This window comes from Gopherus flavomarginatus, chromosome 4, assembly GCF_025201925.1.
Source record: "Gopherus flavomarginatus isolate rGopFla2 chromosome 4, rGopFla2.mat.asm, whole genome shotgun sequence".
NCBI classification, from domain to species: domain Eukaryota; kingdom Metazoa; phylum Chordata; order Testudines; family Testudinidae; genus Gopherus; species Gopherus flavomarginatus.
The window spans coordinates 96,187,202-96,209,144 of NC_066620.1; the positions used below are offsets into that span (position 1 = coordinate 96,187,202).

A 21,943-nucleotide genomic window follows, 5' to 3' on the forward strand; every position below is an offset into this window, starting at 1 on the left:
CAATGAGTACATGGCTGAATTTTTATAAGCAGTCACATATTTTAAAGGGGCCAAGCTGACTGTAAGAGAACCCTACAAAAATGGCATTTTATATATACACACAAATACCATTATAAAGCAGCAACAGGGGAAGGAGGATGGACATCCATTTCTGTTCAATTCCCCAGTCCCTCATGGAAAATTTCCGGAGAGAATGTGCAAACAGACACTGCAAAAAAATAAAAAAATTTATTGGCAACTGCCAGTTACTATATTACATACATCAACCTTCATCTATCTTGTCCTTTCTAGCCTTAGCAGAGCTAACAGAGACTAATACACTAACAATGTACTCAACAGAGCACACTTCCTTTTGATTAAGATTTTATCACTGGGAGTCAGGTCTCCAAGGTTCTATTTGTCATTCTGATACTTGTGTGACCTTGAGCAAGTCATTTAACTTCTGGGACAGCCTGAAATGGAAACCAGCATCATTTGTGTGATGCTGACAACTTACTGTTTGATATTACTATATAGACTATAACAACATACCGATATCTGCCTAAGCTAGCCAACAAACTTCACTGAGGGGTCAGGTCATGTACCACATTCCATTGTTACTTGATAAAAGAGGTGTGTACACACACCCACACACTTCTAGAAAGTGTGTAGCAGCACCCACTACATTCAAAATTACATTAGGACTTTCATTATAACCCAGTGTTTTCATTCCTTGTCAGAAATTTTCCACTCCAGTTTTTCAGAAATATTTCATTACTTGGTCTCAACCCCGAAGTGAGTTTTTTCTTGAAAGTCTGAGCAATATTCTTTCAACCATTTTGAACTGTACAAAGTATATGATTTTCCCCATTTGCAATACCACCCAATCCAAAAAACACTCAAACACGGCTGGACTTGAAAATTCAGGTTCAACTAAAACCTTTCCATTGTTGGCAGAAATTTTAAAACACAAACTGAATTATAAGTATTTTTTAAAATGGTTTTGCACATGCACAGTAGGAGGCTTTGCTAATGTTGAGAGCTAGGATACCAAACACAGGACTGGGTAGCAGTTGAATTAGCCACTTGAACACCTATCCCCAGCCCTCCAAAAAAGTTAAGTAAGAGACTGTACTCACAGTGACCATGAAAGTAAGAACTACAAAGACAAACCGGAACCAGATTTCCACTTGTGAAAAAGATGGGTTGTAGGTTTTCCACTACAAGATAAATTAGCATATTAAGAGGAAGCTGACAGAATTTGCATAACATAAATTACTAGTACTTGCAGACACAATATTGCATAAAAGTCTTACAGATGAATCCATTGGCTTTTTCAAGTTTAATGGCCAAGCCATTGCAAATTCCACTGCACCACCTTAGAAAGATTAAGGCTAATTCATGCCTCGCTGCCTCCTCCAACCTCGATATTGTTATGAAAATTTCAATAAATAAAAATAGAGCTAAAGCAGCCTACTGTTCCTCATGCTTGGTACTAAGTTACAAGATAAAAGAAGAATGATACATTCTCAAAGTGTGATCATACATGACAAACCACACACTAAGGCAAAAAAATAAAAGAGGATGAAACCAACATAGGTTAACTTCCCTTTGTTTAAGGCTTTACAGTAAATTCATCAATTGACTCAATTCACTGCAAGCTTCCTTATTTTTGAAGACTATGCATGTTTGTAGCTGACTAAACTTGCTAAATTAAGAAGAGATTAACGATTGCTAATTAGCTCATTTATTTCTCCTTCACCTGGTTTTTGCCTCAGGAAAAAGGAAAGCAAGTTCTAAAAACGCGCAACTAACTTCATTTCCTCCCCCATAACAGATATTATGGATAAAATGTAGCTTATATAAACTTTTGCAAAGGATCAGGATTTAAGTTATTCTGTGGTCCACATATCAGACTTTAAAGGAGACTTGGAAAACGGTTATAAAAACGGTTATACAAATGTACAAGCCTAGGCACAAAAATCTACTCAGCAACATTCTCTGGCCCCTGTGTGACTTTGGGTAAGTCACTTCACCTCTGTATGTCACTGATTTCCCTCTTTGTCTGTCTTGACTATTTGGACTGCAAGCTCTTTAGATCAGGCACCATTTATTCTGCACTACATGTACAGAGCCCTACTACGCTACACACTGTGCAATCTCAGGTGGGGATACTAGACACTCTGGGCAAGCCAAGTTTTGCAAAGCTGCCTTCAAGGTCATGTGCAAAGCAAGATGATAAAGTCTATCGCAGGCTCAAGTTGGCCATCCCTGAGAAGAAACCAGAATTTACTAATGTACATTGTCAAAGAGCCACAGTAATACGTCAGCACCTGCACATCCGCTCCTCTACCCCATTCCCAGCGTCTCCCGCCCACTGGCAGCCCCACCGATTAGCACCTCCCCCTCTCTCCCTGCACCTCCCGATCAGCTGTTTCATGGAGTGCAGAGGCTCTGAGAGGAGCAAGGGCATGGCAGGTGCAGGGGAGGGCGTGGGAAGGGGTGGAGTGGGGGCAGGGCCTGTGGCAGAGCCAGGGGTTGAGCAGTGAGCACTCCCTGGCACATTGGTAAGTTGGTGCCTGAAGCTCCAGCCCCGGAGTTGGGCCTTATACAACCCCATATGCTTCTGGAAAGTCTGGAGAAATCCTACTAATCTCAATACACCTACCATAACAGTTGTAAAAGGCCAGTATATGTTTGGGATGTAAGATTTGAATTCACACATTAACTTGTCTAAACAAGACATTTCTTGTGAGCTCAGATCCCAACACTGCAATCAGTTGAACATGGGAATAACAGAAATGCAATTTTTGGATTGCCTATTTGTATGATAATAGCCAGGAGGCTTTTCCGTTTTACAGTTATTTCTTAGCAGTGCTTGAGTTCAGAGCTGTAAGAACAAGACAAGAGTTTCACATGTGCATTCAAGTTTTTTTCAATGGTGTGCTTTGTAAGAGAATATAGAATGGCCTTCTGAACAGGCTTTCCTTATCCACACTAATCAGAACTGTTCTAGCTGTAATCATGTTTGAACAGCTGTTGCTAGCTGGGTGTTAGTATGGATTTCCAAGGGCTAATAAAGATTTCTAGAGAACAGCACTATAGACTACCACTCTAGGTAAGCACAAGTTCGTAACAGTTCTGACAGAAGAGTTCTTCTCCACACTAGTCAGGGAAATTGCGCTAGAACTTTGACAATGGCAAATAAAGTATGTTTACAATCTCAGTGAGGATAGGGCCTTAGCCTCCACATGTTCTCTGTGCAAGTGTTTCACCTTAAAAAGGGAAATGACGTACATTTTACTAAGGTTAAAGTAGCCTTCCACAACAATAATTAAAACTGAAGATTTTTTTTTTTTTTGCTAGCATGATACTGTTCACTTACTGTGAAATTCACATTCTTGATGGGGTACATCAGCTTATTCAGATTCTCAAAACCAACAATGACTTCGTACTGAGTGTAAGTCAGGTAGCCAAGGTGAACCACAATGATTTCGGCACATTTCTATGAAAACACACAGTAGAGTCAGAATATCTCATAAGAGCTTTATGCTGTAATTTATATTTAAGGGCTTACACCTCATAACAATTCAATTACAAAAAATGACTAACAGAGAAGTTATAATGGATAAACAAATAAGGAGATGGAGAGAGATTCCAAAGGAATTTATTTACGGCACTCAAAGTACAAGTTCAATGGATGTCAACTGCCCATCAGTCAAAATACAGCTATATTTCTCAGTATCTAAGTATAAGATCTCCTGGTACCATTAATTTGTATTTATTTTTTTTAAAGATGACCTGCAAAAGACAAAAAGGGGTCTTTTTTTCTTTGATGTATGAATAAAACTTGAAAGCTTTCTTTAAGAAATGGCTGCTTTTTCTTTTATATTATAAATTTCTGATCTTTGATGTCTTCTGTTGTGTTATCTTTCACTTTGAGATAGTTATGGATTAAACACACTAAAAAACTGTCTGGCTCTGAAGTGGTATGAGGTTCTGCTGAGGACATCAAGGCAAAGGATCAGAGAGCTTTATACCGACTTTTTTAAAAATGTTAATGTGGGTCACTTCTTAACCCACATTAATATACAGCACAAGGAAATCACATCCTCCATAGCCAACTAAAAATGTACATAATCACCAACAATGGTTTTTTGAGGAGTGGAGGGGCCCCCAAAAAAGTGACGTTAGTTTTAGATTTGTCTGTGTGCTATTCTTTCTTTCAGTGTCAGAGAGCTAAGGAGAACATCAGAAAAATTCTAATTTTCCAAAGAAGGTTAGCACTCAGTGAAGGATATTTATATGCCTTGGTAACTATGAAACCAAAAACTGTAAACACATGAGCAATTAAATGCTCCAACAACTCAGCAGCAGCAGAACTGCCCTAGGCTATCTTTGCTCAATCCACTATTTCCCCCCGATTATCCAGCAGATTAGTTCGCCATGCTGTGGTAATTTTCAAGTAATTGTGCAATATATCATCTATACCTAGGGCCCTACCAAATTCATGGTTCATTTTGGTCAATTTCATGGTCAGAGGAATTTAAAAATCATAAATTTCATGATTTTGCCTATTTAAATATGAATTTTCACAGTGTTGTAATTGTAGAGGTCCTGACCCAAAAAGGAGTTGTACAGGAGTCGCAAGGTTATTGTAGGGAGGTTTGCAGAACTACTACCTCTGAAATCTGTATAGTATAACAACATAATGGCCATACTGGGTCAGACCAAAGGTCCACCTAGCCCAGAATCCTGTTTTCCGACAGTGGCCAATGCCAGGTGGCCCCAGAGGGAATGAACAAAACATGTAAACAAGCGATTCATCCGCTGCAGCACATTCCAAGCTTCCTGCAAACACAGGTTAGCGACACCATCCCTGTCCATCCTAGCTAACAGCCATTGATGGACCTATCCTCCATGAACTTATTTAGTTCTTTTTTGAACCCTATTATAGTCTTGACCTTCACAACATCCTCTGGCAAGGAGTTTCATGGGTTGACTGTGTGTGGTGTGAAGAAATACTTCCTTTTGTTTGTTTTAACCCTGCTGCCTATTAATTTCATTTGGTGACCTTAGTTCTTGTGTTATGAGAAGGAATAAACAACACTTCCTTGTTTACTTTCTCCACACCAGTCATGATTTTATAGACCTCTATCATATCCCTCTTCAGTCATCTCTTTTCCAAGCTGAAAAGTCACACAGTCTTAATCTCTCCTCATATGGCAGCTGTTCCATACCTCTAATCATCTTTGTTGCCCTTTTATGAACCTTTTCCAATTCCAATATATTTTTTTTGAGATGGGGCGACCACTTCTGCATGCAGTATTCAAGATGTGGGCATACCATGGATTTATATAGAGACAATATGGTATTTTCTGTCTTATTATCTCTCTCTTTCTCAATGATTCGCAACATTCTGTTCGCTTTTTTGACTGGCACTGCACACTGAGTCAGAACACTATTCATAATGACTCCAAGATCTCTTTCTTGAGTTGTAACAGCTAACTTAGACATTTTATATGTATAGTTGGGATTTTTTTGCATTTTTTTGCATTTTCAAAATTGAATTTCATCTGCCATTTTGTTGCCTGGTCACCCAGTTTTGAGGGATCCTTTTGTAGCTCTTCGCGATCTGTCTGGAACTTAATTTTGAGCAATTTAGTATCATCGGCAAATTTTGCCACCTCACTTTTACCAGATCATTTATGAATATATTGAATAGAACTGGGCCCAGTACAGACCTCTGAGGGACACCACTATTTTACCTCTCTTCATTCTGAAAACTGACCATTTATTCCTACCCTTTGTTTCCTATCTTTTAACCAGTTACCAATCCCTGAGAGGACCTTCCCTCTCACCCCATGACAGCTTACTATACTGAAGAGTCTTTGGTGAGGGACCTTGTCAAAGTCTTTCAGAAAATTTAAGTACATTATCTCCACTGGATCCCCCTTATCCACATGCTTGTTGACCACCTCAAAGAATTCTAGTAGATTGGTGAGGCATGATTTTCCTTTACAAAAATCATGTTGACTCTTCCCCAACAAATTATGTTCATCTATGTGTGTCTGACAGTTTTGTTCTTTACTATGATTTCAACTAGTTTGCCGGTACTGAAGTCAGGTTTACCGACCTGTAAATCGCCAGGATCACTTCTGGAGCTCTTTTTAAGAATTGGCATCACATTAGTTTTCCTCCAGTCATTTGGTACTGAAGCTGATTTAAAGGATAGGTTACAGACTACAATTAGAAATTGTGCAATTTCACATTTGAGTTCCTTCAGAACTCTTGGGTGAATATCATCTGGTCCTGGTGACTTATTACTGTTTAGTTTATCAATTTGTTCCAAAACTTCCTCTAATGACATCTCAATGACACTTCCTCAGATTTATCACCTAAAACATAGGGTAAATGCACACAAAAGACCAGATTTCATGGTGGGATACCAGATTTCACAGTCCATAATGCGTTTTTCATGACCGTGAATTTGGTAGGGCCCTATCTATACCTAGTAAGAAAGGGACATGGTTTATGTTCTTAAGTCTGCCCATTTGTAAGCAGTCTCCATTTCAACCAACAAGATTGCAGTACAAATACACAAGGCCATGTTCATCCATATGTAAAGTATGCAGCTGCATAGGGCACCAGGAATTTGGGGCACCAAATTTCCTGATGCCCTGTGCAGCTGCATCCTGTTCCAGCCGCTTCTCTGGCTCTTCCCCAGCTTCCTCCGGCTCTTCCCTGCTCCGCCCATTCCCTGCCCCAGCCCCGCCTCAGCCCCATCCCCACTCCTCTGAGCTCTGCAGCAGGGCCGGGCCTGCACCCACCAGCGGCAGGAAGTGCAGCGACCCAGCCCTAACCGCGCTGCCAGTGAGTGCTGGGGAGTGGTTCCCCGCTGCCCCCAAGCCAGCCCCATCCCCCCCGCAGAGGCCTGGGGCCCCAACACCCCCCACGGGGGGGGCTGCGCAGGGCCCCAGAATTACTAGGAACAGCCCTGCAAATATACCTTTGCACCCAGTTCAAGTTTCTAACTCCAACAGCTGTAACTTTTCAGTGGATATCTCCCAGGACAGTGCTGGGAACTGGAAGAATGCAGGGGAAGAGAAAACACTGGTACTTCAATTCCTTTCAAAACTAGTAATGAAAGTCTAGGTAGAAAGAAACTAATTTTCAGACACTGGTCAGGTGAATGACATTTATTATCTTTCCCACTGGTCCTGACTAGTGTGACAGACCCAAACTGTGGGGTACAAGAGTCTGGTAGAGGGCAAATATACTGGTCACTGGATGAGTAGTTTTCTGTTCCCTGAGTGACCAGAGCAGGGGCTGCACTAAAGTAATCAGGAACCTGCTAGAACAAATTAAGGCAGACAGGCTGGTTAGAACACCTGCAGCCAATCAAGGCAGGCTAATCAAGGCACCTGGGTTTAAAAAGGAGCTCACTGCAGTCAGGCCAAGGGGAGCCAGAGGAGAGGAAGCGCGTGTGAGGAGCTGAGAGTGTGCTGCTGGAGGACTAAGGAGTACAAGCGTTTTCAGACACCAGGAGGAAGGTCCTGTGGTGAGGATAAAGAAGGTGTTTGGAGGAGGCCATGGGGAAGTAGCCCAGGGAGTTGTAACTGTCATGCAGCTGTTACAGGAGGCACTATAGACAGCTGCAATCCACAGGGCCCTGTGCTGGAACCCAGAGTAGAGGGCGGGCCTGGGTTCCCCCTAAACCTCCCAACTCCTGACCAGACACAGGAGGAGTTGACCCAGACTGTGGGGAAGATCACTGTAGTGAACTAATCTGCCAATAAGCGCAGGACCCACCAAGGTAGAGGAGGAACTTTGTCACACTAGTCATCCAGAGTTCAATGTTACTGAGGTAAGACCCCGATTAATCTAACTTTCAACATGTATATAGTATAGATACTCTACTGGTTTTTGGAAGAGACTACTCTTGAGAGAGAGAAATAAATCTTTGGAACAATTTTTACCAAGGGTTGTGGAAAATTCTTCATCACTGGCAATTTTAAATGAAGATTGGATGTTCTCCTAAAAGATATGCTCTAGTTCAAACAGGAATTATTTCGGGGACGTACTAGCCCCTGGGTTATGCAGGTCAGACTAGATTATCATAGTTGTCCCTTCTGGCCACAGAATCTCTGAAAGATGCCAGACTGTCCTCCAGTCTCCGTTGCTGTCAAAGCGAGTCAACAGAACCAAGAGAAAAAGAAGGTGCACAATACTGCTGTGATAATGCATGAAACTTTCATACGCACTTAAATGACTAGGAGCCTAACCACTGAATGTCAATAGGATTTGGGTTCGTAAGTCATTTAGGCACTTTTGAACATTTTACCTAATCTTTTTATTATTTTCTTTTTTACATCTTGTAGAGGGGATCACAAGCCAGAAAACTAGAAGCAGCATCTAGACTGACTTAAGACATTCAAAACATTCAGAATGCCCACGTATGAGTGAGACAAAGTGACCAAGCAGAGATAGAGCATCTCTTAACACACTCACCTGTTATAAATATTTGAAATATTTCACTAAGCCTTCCAAATAGCCTGATGGCACAGAGGAGAATTTGGGGGAATTTTTGGGTCACAGGTTGGCAGGACAGAGTGGGTCTCACACTCCTCTAAAACCCTTCTATATTGAAATCCTTAAAGAAACACCATCAGTCATGAAGGATTGCACACTCCATTTCCCCCTTCCTCTTGCAAGATTCAACTGTCTTGAGTCAGCCTAAAGGCTAACTAATGCTTGGGGACTTTAAAAAGAAAAAAAAAATGAATCCAGCAGAGATAGGAAAAAATGTCAAGTCCAGAATATCTGACTTATGATCAGGGCCCTACCAAATTCATGGCCATGAAAAAACACATCCCGGACCATGAAATCTGATCTCCCACCACGAAATCTGGTCTTTTGTGTGCTTTTACCCTATACTATACAGATTTCACGGGGGAGACCAGCATTTCTCAAATTGGAGTCCCTAACTCAAAAGGGAGTTGTGGTGAAGGGGTGGGGGCGGAGTCACAAGGTTATTTTAGAAGGGAGGCATGATATTGCCACCCTTACATCTGCAGTACCTTCAGAGCTGGTGGCCGGGCACCCAGTTCTGAAGGCAGTGAACCGTCAGCAGCAGCGCAAAAGGATGGCTTGGTATGGTACTGCCACCCTGTCAAGTATAATTCCCAATTCTGGGCCTGATACCCTCTGGTCCCCCCAAAACCTTCCCAGGGGACCCCAAGACCCAGATTCCTTGAGTCTCTCAACAAAGGGAAATAAGCCATTCCCTTCCCCCTCCCTTCTTCCTCCCAGCTCCTTCCCGCCCTGGGAACACTAGGAGATCGCCTGATTCAACTTGTTGAATCACCACACCGAGAGGACTGTTACCTTCCACCTCACCCAGAGGCAATACAAGCTGCATGAATATAACACAAAGAGAATTTATCCTTCCCTTCTCCCCACCAATTCCCTTGAACCTTAACTAGGAGAAAAAAATTAAACCGGTCTTAAAAGCAAAACTTTAAATAAGAAAGAAAGAAAAAGTAAAAGGTTTATCTCTGCACTTTAGATGGTAAAAAGTTATAGGGTCTTTCAACTATGAACAATAAAAAGAAACTTTCTCCAGCAGAAACACAATTTAAGCTACTTCCAGCAAGTACACATATGTAAATGGAAAAAAAAAACAAATTAAAAGACTATGACCGCCTTTTCTTACTCACAATTCTGAATAGATAAGAGACTGTAGCAGGGAGATTAGCAGAAACCTGGTTGCACCTCTAGTCCCGTCCAGGAGCCAGAAAGAACAAAACCAAACCCAAAACCCACAAACAAAGGCTTCCCTCCCATGAGATTTGAAAGTATCTTGTCTTCTGATTGGTCCTCTAGTCAGGTGTTTGGGGTCCCTGTTTGTTAACCCTTTACAGGTAAGAGACACATTAACCCTTAACTATCTGTTTATGACACACCCTTACTTCTGTGATGCTGCCTTCAGAGCTGGGCAGTCAGAGAGTGGCATCTGCTGACTGAGGACCCAGCTCTGCAGGCAGCAGTGCCATTCTCATGAGACTTGGTAGATCTCTGCCCTCCTAGTGGGAGACAGGGGTTTTGTTCAGTGGTCTGCCCTTTATGAAGCATCTAGCCAGGTAAAATACTGGCTACAGCTGTACTCTCCTAAACAATTTCAGTTGCCATTGGTGAGAAAGCAGGTGTTTCTGAGCTTTGTTTGTGACTGTGTGGAGACTTAATAGCTCAGGAGATTGGTATGGGAATACAGAGCATCTCACCTCCAGATCATCTCTTTCAAATCTGACCCAGCCTGGGAGTCGGATTTGAAAGAGATCATCATTGTAACTGTTTGGTAACCTCTGTGAAATTAGTTGTCCTGTTCAGTTTATGGTGAACAGATGCAGTATTACCTACTCCATCTGCTTAAATACTGAGATTACTTCTGTGTTGCTGCTGGCGATTGGCTCTGCCTTCAGAGTTTGGCTCAGCCACTGCTCTCCAGCTGCCCAGCTCTGAAGGCAGCGCTGCCACCAGTTGCAGCACAGAAGTAAGGGTAGCAGTACCAAAACCCACCCTACAATAACCTTGAGACTCCCCAATAACTCCTTTTTGGGTCAGGACTCCTACAATTACAACACTATGACAGTTCAGATTTAAATAGCTGAAATCATGAAATTTATGATTTTTAAAATCCTATGACCATGAAATTGACCAAAATGGATGGTGAATTTGGTAGGACACTAATTATGATATATGGTCCTCACTGTGTAATTAAGATCAGTCTTCTAAAGAAAGTCTCACTCATGAGGAGCTGTAGTTTCATGGCTCTTCAAGTTAAACTAACTCAAATCTTAGATGCTGAAGAAAAGGTATGCGAGAACTTTAAAACCTTAAATGACTACACTTAAATAATGTTGTGTCTTAGACTCAAGGCAGTGACTATGTTACAGCATTCTGATGCTTCCATTTAGGATCTGTTCACATTAATACTAAAACAGTGCCAGCAGCAACTGCGTTTAAACACAGTCATGTCTAGCTGAGTTTTACCATTTTCCCAGTGTGGAAAGGATTTTTTTTTTCCTGTAATTCAGTTCCATTCATGTTGTTGACAACCTGAAAAGTATTCTATATTACAGCCTGGTTACTATGGATCTCAAAAGAAGTCATGCCACACAGCTGGAGGAAGCCATATTACAACCTTGCTAGCAAAATCCAAGAAACAGCATTACTAGCACAACTGCAAGCATAAGGTAGACAAACTCTTACTGCAAGTTTTTCCCTGTGGCCTCCTTATCAGATACTCCCCCCACAGCTACAACACACAAGTAGTTTTAAAAGGATAACGTTTACAATCAGTGTTTCAAAAAAATACTTACTTGTGCACAGTTCAGCATTCTCGTCCGATTGTAAACTTGTTTCTTAATGAAGGATGAACTTCCATTTTCTTCTACACCACGTATTTTAACTGTTATAGTAACATTTGTTTTGAAGCTGGATTCTGTAATTAAAGAGACAAATATTAAGTTGTTGTCCAAAACAAATGCAGAAATAAAATCTCAAATAGAGTTACTAGGTGCAGCAATACTCATCTTACTGAAGCCGATTCAGGTATGCATTGTTACAGTAGAGAGGAAAAATCTTGCATTCCTGACTTGGGCAAGAATTCCCATTGAAGTCAGTGTGGTATTCAGTGCAATTAGCAATACCTGATAATGTGATCTGAGAATCTGAATGTTAATCTATAGTCAATATCTTGTTACATCAACTAGTCTAATCCCAAAAAGAGGAAGATAAAGAGAGACAAACACACAACACTACTGCTTTAGCAAAAAGTATAAAAAACAAACAACTTTGAAATTTCCCTGCAGCCATTTCCTTAGATTATTAGCTAACAAGTCAAGTTCTGCATATTTATTGTGCTGGGTGGGTTTTTTCCATGCATTTTAGATCCAAGTAAAACTACATGATGATATACATGACAGCTAAGTGAAATACAGGTCAGCTACTATAACAGTAATTGATTTGTTATACCTACTGTAATAAAATTCCAGGATAACATCAGTTTTCTGAAATAATAACTTGGACAAGGTGCTTACCGTCAGGCTGATCCAGCTGAATCATACATGTCAGCCACAGCTGCTGATTATAAGTAGACAATGGTTTTGAATTTAATTTAAATGGCCTCATCTGGAAGAAAACAAGAAGCATTTGAGGTAATTCACATTCATCCTACTGCACTAGCCATTTGGACATGCAATGAATAAATACTTCTGTTACCATTCTACACTTGTGACAGAAAAGCATGGGTTTTTTTTTTAATCCATTAAATGATCAATCGTCGGTACAACGCTGGCAGTGTGAACACCACCCTTGAATACATTTCATTTTATCAGCACACAGTTTGTGTAACTTTGAATTAAGAGACAGAAGTATTTAAAGAAATAAAAGCAGCAGCAAACAGTTAAAGAGAATGCAAGTACAGAAAGGAAATACAGTTTTATACTTTCAAATCAAGTACCAAAAGTAGTTTATTTCTAGCTCTACACTTCAAAAGTCAGAGTTTTGGTCATCAAATTGCTACGTCAGGCTTATTCAACTTTGTGTATCAAAATGGCAGCCATTTCCCCTTGGATGTTCTAAAACTTTCATATTCCTTTTAAAACCACGAAACAAGAAATGAATAGGTACGAGCTGCAAGCAGAAGTAGGACAAATTCTGAATGGATGTTTTTCTAAAAGATATACTCTAATTCAAACAGGAATTAATTTAGGGAAGTCTTACTACCTGTGTTTTATACAGGAGGTCAGACTAGATGATCATAATGGTCCCTTCTAGTCTAGATTCACAGTTTACAAGGAGCAGTGGTAGAAGAGAAAGGGTTGGCTTTTCCTTGCCATACCTCTGCTCATCTGGGTACAATAAGTGTATAAGAATGTTTTAGAGAACAGAAACCAAATACACATTAGGTGGCAAGTTAAATATAGAGAGCACAAGTACAACATTTAGAACTCAACAAATTGAATACATAACTTTATTATTTCAAAGCAATTTAAGTACTGTCCCCAATCCCCCATCATACTACTGCCAAAGGTAAAACTGGAGTGGGTGTAGGAAAAAAACAAGAGCTAAAATGCAGCAGAAGTGCAGAGCCTTGAAAGTGAGGATGTGAAGGTTGCTTTTAGGATACCAGATCTCTGGTGTTTATTTCATACCTTTCACTTACCAATGAACAACTGCCAAGAAAAAAAAAATTCCTTCCAGTTGACAGAATTGAAAATGGATGTGGGGGTGTTAGTCCTCATTGAGGACTTCTTAAATTCTCTGCTTTCAATTTCCTCTCCACCTCACTCCCTTAAGGATGCACATTGTGGTTGTCTTTCTTGGCTAAAGAGGGATGCATGGGTTCTCAAGGAAATCCCACACTTTGGTTGGCCACAGTGTCAGCTGCAGAGCAACTCTGCCCTATCACAGGTCTCCCTAATTTACCAGTCTGGAGAAGAACTAACTGAGACTAGAAACCGATGCTGGGTACTCATGAGTAAGGCTCTGTTTTAGTCACGGGTATTATTAGTAATGTCACGGACAGGTCACAGGCCGTAAACAAAAATTCACGGCCTGTGACCTATACACCCCTGACTAAAACTGGGGGGGGGGGGAGGGAGCTCAGGGAGACAGCCTGGGGGTGGGGGGCGGCGCAGCAGGTGCTGGGTGGGGAGGGCCAGGGGGTACAGCGGGTGCTCAGGGATGGCATTGTGGGTGCTCGGGTGGTGGCCAGGGGGCACAGTGGGTGGGGGGGGGCGTCAGAGAAGGCTCCCTACCTGGTTCCTGAGCTCCACTTGCTGCCTCCGCTCCACCCCAAGCCCCAGTTCTACAGCTCCCATTGGCTAGGAACCGCAGCCAAAGGGAACTACAGGGACAGTGCCTGGCAGCAGAGGCAGCACATGGAGGTAAGAGCTGAGGGAAGGGAGCCACCCCCAGGTAAGCACTGCCCAGCACCCCAATCCTCAGCCCTGAGCCCCCCTACACCCAAACTCCTGCTGCTGGGGGGTTCAGGGGCTGCTCAAGTTCCTCAGGCAGCCCCTGGGCCAGACCCACCAGCCACTGCAAAAGTCACAGAGGTCACGGAATCCATGACCTCTGTGACAAACACAGAGCTTTACTCATGAGGCAGCATAAAGAACTAATCCAAGAAAATTCTGAATTCTCGTGCAAGTTGGAAAGCACAACAACAACACAGATATAATTTTCCATTTAAAATCTGACTTCTTAAGCATGTGTGTAAATTAATAAAATACTTTTTACCAAATAAAGTCATCAGTGCCTGCCACGTAACAATATAATGTAGTTCTTACCTTTATGTTACTCAATGTAGCTGTTACTGCAGTGGATTCAATTACACTAGGACCTAAATGATAGTCAAAAGGAGAGAAGACTGTACTGAAGTAAAGCCATAAATAATGACATCATAGTAAGAAAATTATACAAGTCTGAAGTCTCTTTAATCTCAGGATTCAGAGCACTTTGCAAATATTAGTTATGCAATACCCCAGTGAAGCAGGCAAATATTACACCAGGTTATTGATGTGTAAACTGAGGGGCAAGTCCCTTGATAGCCATGCAAGGTCACTTAACAATTAAGTAGCAGAACAGGGACTAGAAGTCAGGAGTGCCAAGTCCCAGATCTCTACTCTGCCACATGCTACAAATGCATTCAAATAAGACACTAGATATTTCCTTCCAACTACAATTTTTTTATTTTACAATCCTATTAAAAATTCACAGCCCACCCCGACTAATAAATTGACTCTGCTATGTTTCTGATTAATAAATTTTTGTAACTGTCCAATAAAGACTGGTGCTGTGGTTAATACCTAGAGGTAGGTCCAGAGGTAGAAGTGAGGAGGCATTATTAGGAAAAGGGGATCTATTTAAGTTGTCCTACAGCATTAGAGTACCCAGTACACCATTTGCATGCCTTGTGGTTATAGTAATGATATTTTGTGGAATGAGTACTGGATTTTGACCATCTTGGCCTGTTGAACGGAATTACCTATGTTTGTGTCTAGGTTACATATTATTAAGGCTAAGATTTTTAGTAAAATCGGACATGTCAAAGGCAATAAAAAAAAATTCATGGAAGCCGTGACCTGTCTAACTTTTGCTGCTGCCGTTCCATGGTTTCTCCCACCACTATGGTGGCTGGGAGCTGTGGGGTTCCCCCTCTGCATCCATGGGAACTAGAAGCTGCAGGGCGATCATATTTCCCAAAGAGAAAATGGGAAACCCCCAGCTGCTCACCTGAGGCAGTCCCTCCACCCTGTTCATGAGGCTGTCCCCCATCGCTGGAACCTTGCAGGGGGCCCCCTGTCACTGGAACCCTGCCAGGGCCCCACTGGCTGCCAGCTCCAGAGTCCCGCAGCCCCTGGCACTGAAGCAAGCAGAGAATGTCACAGAGGTCTCTGGAAATCACCGATTCCGTGACTTTCATGACCTCCATGACATAAACGTAATCTTACATAAATTGATCCTTATAGATATTAAAAAATATGAATGGTTTCATTGAGGTTCTACTGCAGATATGGATGTTGTTTTCAACAAGTGATATTTAAATTGATTTGTTAAAGCAGCAGACTGAATGGCTCTTCTGGTCATGGAACTAAAGAATAATGAACAAACTATTATACACTCAGCCTCACAGAAACAGTGAAAATGAACCTTTACAGAATTAAGGAGTACTTAGGTAGGTGAGCAGAAAAACTGTACCAGCACAGAAAACAAGGTCAGCATCTTCATAGGCCAACTTGCATCTTTTCTGCATTCTTTACTCCCCAGAACTAGCATGAAAGAACCATGCAACAGGAAGGAGAATGGATGCCTCTTAGAGACAAGAGATCTGAACCAGATCCTGGGTTACAAAGATCAGAGCAGCAGACATCTTTAATTAAAGGAACACCTGCTTTCACATAGCAATAAGGCTCCTGCTCAGCTCCCAGTACTGCAGGTATATACACTAGATGTGTGGAATGGAATGTACAAGTGAGAGACAGCAGACATACCATCAAGTCCCTCCCACCACGCCCCCTCTTGCTTCTTTAAGTCTGCTCAGGTGTGTGTGTGCGCACGTGTGTGTGAGATTCACTAATACCATACAACTTTAACTGGTGAGCACTACACTGTGCATGCCCCTCCCCCATACAGAGAACATGAGGTTGTTAATAATGGAGTAAAACAAATCTAGTGCTACCAACTACTGAAAAACTATATCACATCTTAGGGTCCCATAATGCTGTATATTCTCTTTTCAAGGGTAGGTATTCACACAAGTAGCTAAGTGTTTGTTATGACCAGCATATGAACTATGCATCTTATCATCAAGAATAGTATTTTTCTGGTGCACTTTGAAAAAATAGTTGGGGGCTTACCAAGAATTTACAACACCTCTCCCCGCCGAAGTATTTTCTCCCCAGTTTCCCTTAAATAACAAACAAACTGAAACGTTTACTTTCTTAAAAGAAAAGAAAAAAAAACTCTTACAGACAGACCAGATTTTTTCTGTACAGTTGCTCAGGAATGTGCAGCTAGATGTTTAGTTTTTAAAACCAAAATACACTCAGAATGTACTTTTTTAAAGAATGATATGGACTCTGCAAGTGAGCATAATAAAAAGGTAGATCAAATGTTTTTCCTCACAAAGTCAAGTAAGTTCTTTTAAAAGCAAAAAATCAATCAATGATTTGATGAGTTGAGTCCATGTCCTGTCAACATACCTGGCTGCTAAAGAAATCTCATGAGGATAAGAATCCCACAGCACCGCCAATTCCTGAAGAAAATCAAAGGTCGGACCACACTTCCAACAAGGTACAAAGAACCATGAATTCCTTACAACAGCAGAGTTACATGGGACAAGGGCGTCCACATTATCAGAGCTACATGCAAGTAAATGCAATTCCATACTGACAAAATTCCATACTGAGAACGATCATTCATTAGGCCTGAACGGCTTTTACGAGAGCACTGCTTTTCCCATTATTAGTCAAAGCCAGCTGTCACATGCCTGCAAGTCCCAATCAAATAATTAGAATTGAATGTAGCACACATAACAGAAGAATATGGCCCAATTATTTAGCTGAGTCAGAAACAGCTCTAGTGAAGCCATTCCCATTTCTTGCTTAATAGTTCATAAGAGATGTAATCTGAAAACTACATTTACATAAAATCACAGTAAGGACCATGCATTGCCCTAATTTGCCCCCAGGCACCTCCCAGTAACGTCACTCTCTTACATTTGAAGATGATGGCAGTTAGTTTGGTTCTGAAATTTTAAGAGAAACTAACAGCATCGAAGACGGTTCTATTTTATGGTTGATTTTTGCTATTGTTATTTTTTGTTCATTTTTTTAAAGCAGCTTTTGAGTGTGGCGAAGTTCAGCAGCACTGAACAGAAAAATGTTTCCATGCTCATCATTTGCAGGATGGACAGAATGAATTTAGAATTCTTGTCTAGTATGTTACCAAAATAACACCATAACATCTGAGCTCAAAGGAACACTCTCCTACACAGTCTCATAGTCTGCAGCAGACTCCAGCAATGCTGATTAGAAATGCTGATAAGGCAGCTCCTGTTAGTACACAAGCAGCAGCCCAATGAGTTGGTTACAGGTTTAAATGGCCAAAGGAAGGGACAGCTCAGTGGTTTGAGCACTGGCCTACTAAACCCAGGGTTGTGAGTTCAACCCTTGAGGAGACCATTTAGGAATCTGGGGCAAAAATAATAGTTGGGGATTGGTCCTGTTCTGAGCAGGGGGTTGGACTAGATGACCTCCAGAGGTACCTTCCAATCCCGATATTCTATGATTCTGTGATATAGATACCCCCGACCCTACTCTCAAGACCACCACCATTTCACTAGTGACCCTCACTTCCAAAATCCTGGAACATAACATGGCCCCCACAGAGTAACATAGATCTTCAGCCACATTTTAAACTGGAGACTCAGTTACTATTTATTAATGAAAAGCTGTTTGCCCACTTTATAGTATTATCAAAAATATTTTGCATTTCTATGGCACCTCCCATCCAATGCATTACAATTAATTAATTCTCAACACTCTTATGGGGAAGCAGAGTATTATCCCCACCATTTTACAGATGGAAGACTGAGGCAGAGAGAACATAAAGTGTGATTCTAAGTAAAAAGCTACATCTTCTTATTCAAGAGATCTGCTCATGTCTACTCATCTACTATTGCAAAGTATTTACTACTGCCAGCTCTGCAGAAGGCACATACCTCTGGAAGAATAAACTGGATTATTTTCTGGCCTGTGCATCAGAACAATTCACAGTATTCTAATTAGAGTCAGCTATTTTCCTTTGCTACACTTGTGTAATCCTCACTGAAGGCAATAAGGTTTGACAGCTGTAACTAAGGGAATAATCTGAGACAACAGGGCTGAATTAGTATAAATGAGTGGTAAATTGTTTATACTATTGAAGCTGCACAAGTTAAATAATGCAGTTTGATTCTCAAGCTGGATTTGCAGTTGCAGGGCTGACAGTTACACACACACTCATACAACTAGAAAGCCTCTCCTTTTACTTGTAAACTGAGCACATTTGAGATGGAGTCATTGAGACGGGAGGTGGAACACCACATGATGCCATTTTTCACAGAGCCACTTTGAGTAATACCACAGCCATGAACGGTATCCAGATTTCTAACACCCAGTCCTGTGCTTTAATCACCATACTTCCTCTTAATATGTTGCTTTTCTATCCCAAATGTATGCAGGTATTAGCCACCTGTAATCAGCAGACCAAGGTTTCTTAGACAAATCGATCTTCCATTTAGCTAATCTTAAATGTACCATTTGCTTAATTAGCATCTACTTCAGTACAGAAACTGTACAACTAAGCAAGGAAATCTATTCAATACATATGTAAGAAAAAACCTGTAAACACCAGATGCAGACTTGCAGCTATGTACAGCTCCAGAGATCTCAAGGCACTAGTCTCATTAATAATGGAGCAAATCTGTGGACAATAAGGGTACATCTATTCTACCTGCCGGACAGTAATCGATCTATCGGGGATCGAATTATTGCGTCTCATCTAGACGCAATAAATCATTTCCCGAATCAATGCCCGTACTCCACCTCGGCAGGAGGAGTAAGTGGAGTAGACGGAGGAGCCGCTGCAGTCGACTTGCCACCGTGAGAATGACCAGGTAAATTAAACTAAGATACTTGGACTTCAGCTACGCGAATAGCGAATAGCGTAGCTGAAGTTGCATATCTTAGATGATCCCCCACCCCAGTGTAGACCAGCCCTTAGTTATTTACACAAGTTAAGGTATAGAAACAGCCTTAGTTTTAAAAAAAGACATTAATAATCTTACCTGCAATTCCTATGAAGACTGTCAAACCAAAACAAATGAAGAATACAACAAAGACCAAGACAAAGTGTCGTTTGGACAGTGTATACAATCGCATTGGTGCTAACCTGCAGGAAGCAAAAGAAAGCCCAGAATTAGCACTCAGTAATGGCACTTGTAAAAAGAGACTGCATCAGCCAGTCCTCACTTATAATAAAAAAAATTAAAACAATTTCTGTGGCAATGTGGAATACCAAGAAGAATCCATCAACGATGCACTTTTACAGAGCAAGCATAACAGTTTCCTTCCAGCCATGCACACTCAGTGTCACCAACTCTCATGAATTTTTTTCTAAGTGGTTAGAGGTTGAAAATACTGCACACTAAAGAACATGAACATAACAACGCCGTACTGGGTCAGACCAAAGGTCCATCTAGCCCAGTATCCTTTCTACCGACGGTGGTCAATGCCCGGTACCCTAGAGGGACTGAACCTAACAGGTAATGATCAAGTGATGTCTCTCCTGCCATCCATCTCCACCCTCTGACAAACAGAGGCTAGGGACACCATTCCTTACCCCATCCTGGCTAATAGCCATTAATGGATTTAACCTCCATGAATTTATCCAGTTCTCTTTTAAACGCTGTTATAGTCCTAACCTTCACAACCTCCTCAGGTAAGGAGTTCCACAAGTTGACTGTGTGCTGTGTGAAGAAGAACGTCCTTTTATTTGTTTTAAACCTGCTGCCTATTAATTTCATTTGGTGACTCATAGTTCTTGTATTATGGGAATAAGTAAATAACTTTTCCTTATCTACTTCCTCCACATCGCTCATGATTTTATATACCTCTACCATATCCCCCCTTAGTCTCCTCTTTTCCAAGCTGAAAAGTCCTAGCCTCTTTAATCTCTCCTCCTATGGGACCCGTTCCAAACCCCTAATCATTTTAGTTGCATTTCTCTGAACCTTTTCTAGTGCCAATATAGCTTTTTTCAAATGAGGAGACCACATCTGTACACAGTATTCAAGATGTGAGCGTACCATCGATTTATATAACGGTAATAATATATTTTCCTTCTTATTCTCTATTCCCTTTTCAATGACTCCTAACATAGACTCAGACTCTAGGACTGGAAGGGACCTCGAGAGGTCATCGAGTCCAGTCCCCTGCCCTCATGGCAGGACCAAATACTGTCTAGACCATCCCTGATAGACATTTATCTAACCTACTCTTAAATATCTCCAGAGATGGAGATTCCATAACTTCCCTAGGCAATCTATTCCAGTGTTTAACTACCCTGACAGTTAGGAACTTTTTCCTAATGTCCAACCTAAATCTCCCTTGCTGCAGTTTAAGCCCATTGCTTCTTGTTCTATCATTGGAGGCTAAGGTGAACAAGTTTTCTCCCTCCTCCTGATGACACCCTTTTAGATACCTGAAAACTGCTATCATGTCCCCTCTCAGTCTTCTCTTTTCCAAACTAAACAAACGCAATTCCTTCAGCCTTCCTTCATAGGTCATGTTCTCAAGACCTTTAATCATTCTTGTTGCTCTTCTCTGGACCCTCTCCAATTTCTCCACATCTTTCTTGAAATGCGGTGCCCAGAACTGGACACAATACTCCAGTTGAGGCCTAACCAGCGCAGAGTAAAGCGGAAGAATGACTTCTCGTGTCTTGTTTACAACACACCTGTTAATCCTGTTTGCTTTTTTGGCAGCCTCTGCACACTGCTTGGACGTCTTTAGAGAACTATCCACAATGATGCCAAGATCTTTTTCCTGATTTTCTGTAGCTAAATTAGCCCCCATCATATTCTATGTATAGTTGGGGTTATTTTTTCAAATGTGCATTACTTTACATTTATCCACATTAAATTTCATTTGCCATTTTGTTGCCCAATCACTTAGTTTTGTGAGATCTTTTTGAAGTTCTTCACCGTCTGCGTTGGTCTTAACTATCTTGAGCAGTTTACTATCATCTGCACACTTTTCCACCTCACTTTTTACTCCTTTCTCCAGTTTTTCTTATTCCAGTACTTTAAACAGCAGTTACCATTCCTTTCACACCAAAAGCATTTTCTGCTATCCTAGGATGTAAGTGTGAGAAAGAGTCTCCTCCTCAACTCCTCCCAGACAGAAAAAAGTTCTATATTTGAGCTCAACTATCTGATATACAGACACACACATGGTATTGTGAGGATACCATATTTTTAACCATAAGAGTGAAAGCTGATGCTGATGACCTGTATCGCTTAACTGAGATACGTGTAAATAGTCAGCTTGCCACCTCTTTTGTATTAATATGACCCTGGAACTTCATCTATATAATGGGATGAGACAAACCCCAGACCTGGATGCTGCTAGATGTGTAGGTTCAGATTCTGGATCCAAATCTGATCTTTCCCAAAGTTTGGAGTGTTCAGCCTATTAGAAAGATGGGTTCAATCTGCAATTCAGATGTGTATTTCAATTCAGGCCCTATTCAGGGCTGCATCCAGCTTAAGGATGCTCAGGCTTATGTACAGTATATGTGCACTGGCAACTACTTCTACAATTTGATCCAATATGCTAAGGAAATACTATTT

General features: G+C 41.3%; 1 protein-coding gene across 2 annotated transcripts in view; it reads right to left on the reverse strand.

Annotated features, from left to right (window-relative positions):
* Positions 1–21,943, reverse strand: part of TMEM181 (transmembrane protein 181) — a 55,343-nt gene that overhangs the window by 15,000 nt on the left and 18,400 nt on the right. For both annotated transcript variants that reach the window (XM_050949707.1, XM_050949708.1), the window contains exons 2-8: positions 19,379–19,482; positions 14,337–14,389; positions 12,081–12,171; positions 11,361–11,482; positions 3,365–3,484; positions 1,119–1,199; positions 109–208 (exon numbers count right to left, since the gene is read on the reverse strand). In XM_050949707.1, coding sequence (XP_050805664.1) covers positions 109–208; positions 1,119–1,199; positions 3,365–3,484; positions 11,361–11,482; positions 12,081–12,171; positions 14,337–14,389; positions 19,379–19,482 — 671 coding nt within the window. The remainder of the gene's footprint in view (positions 1–108; positions 209–1,118; positions 1,200–3,364; positions 3,485–11,360; positions 11,483–12,080; positions 12,172–14,336; positions 14,390–19,378; positions 19,483–21,943) is intronic.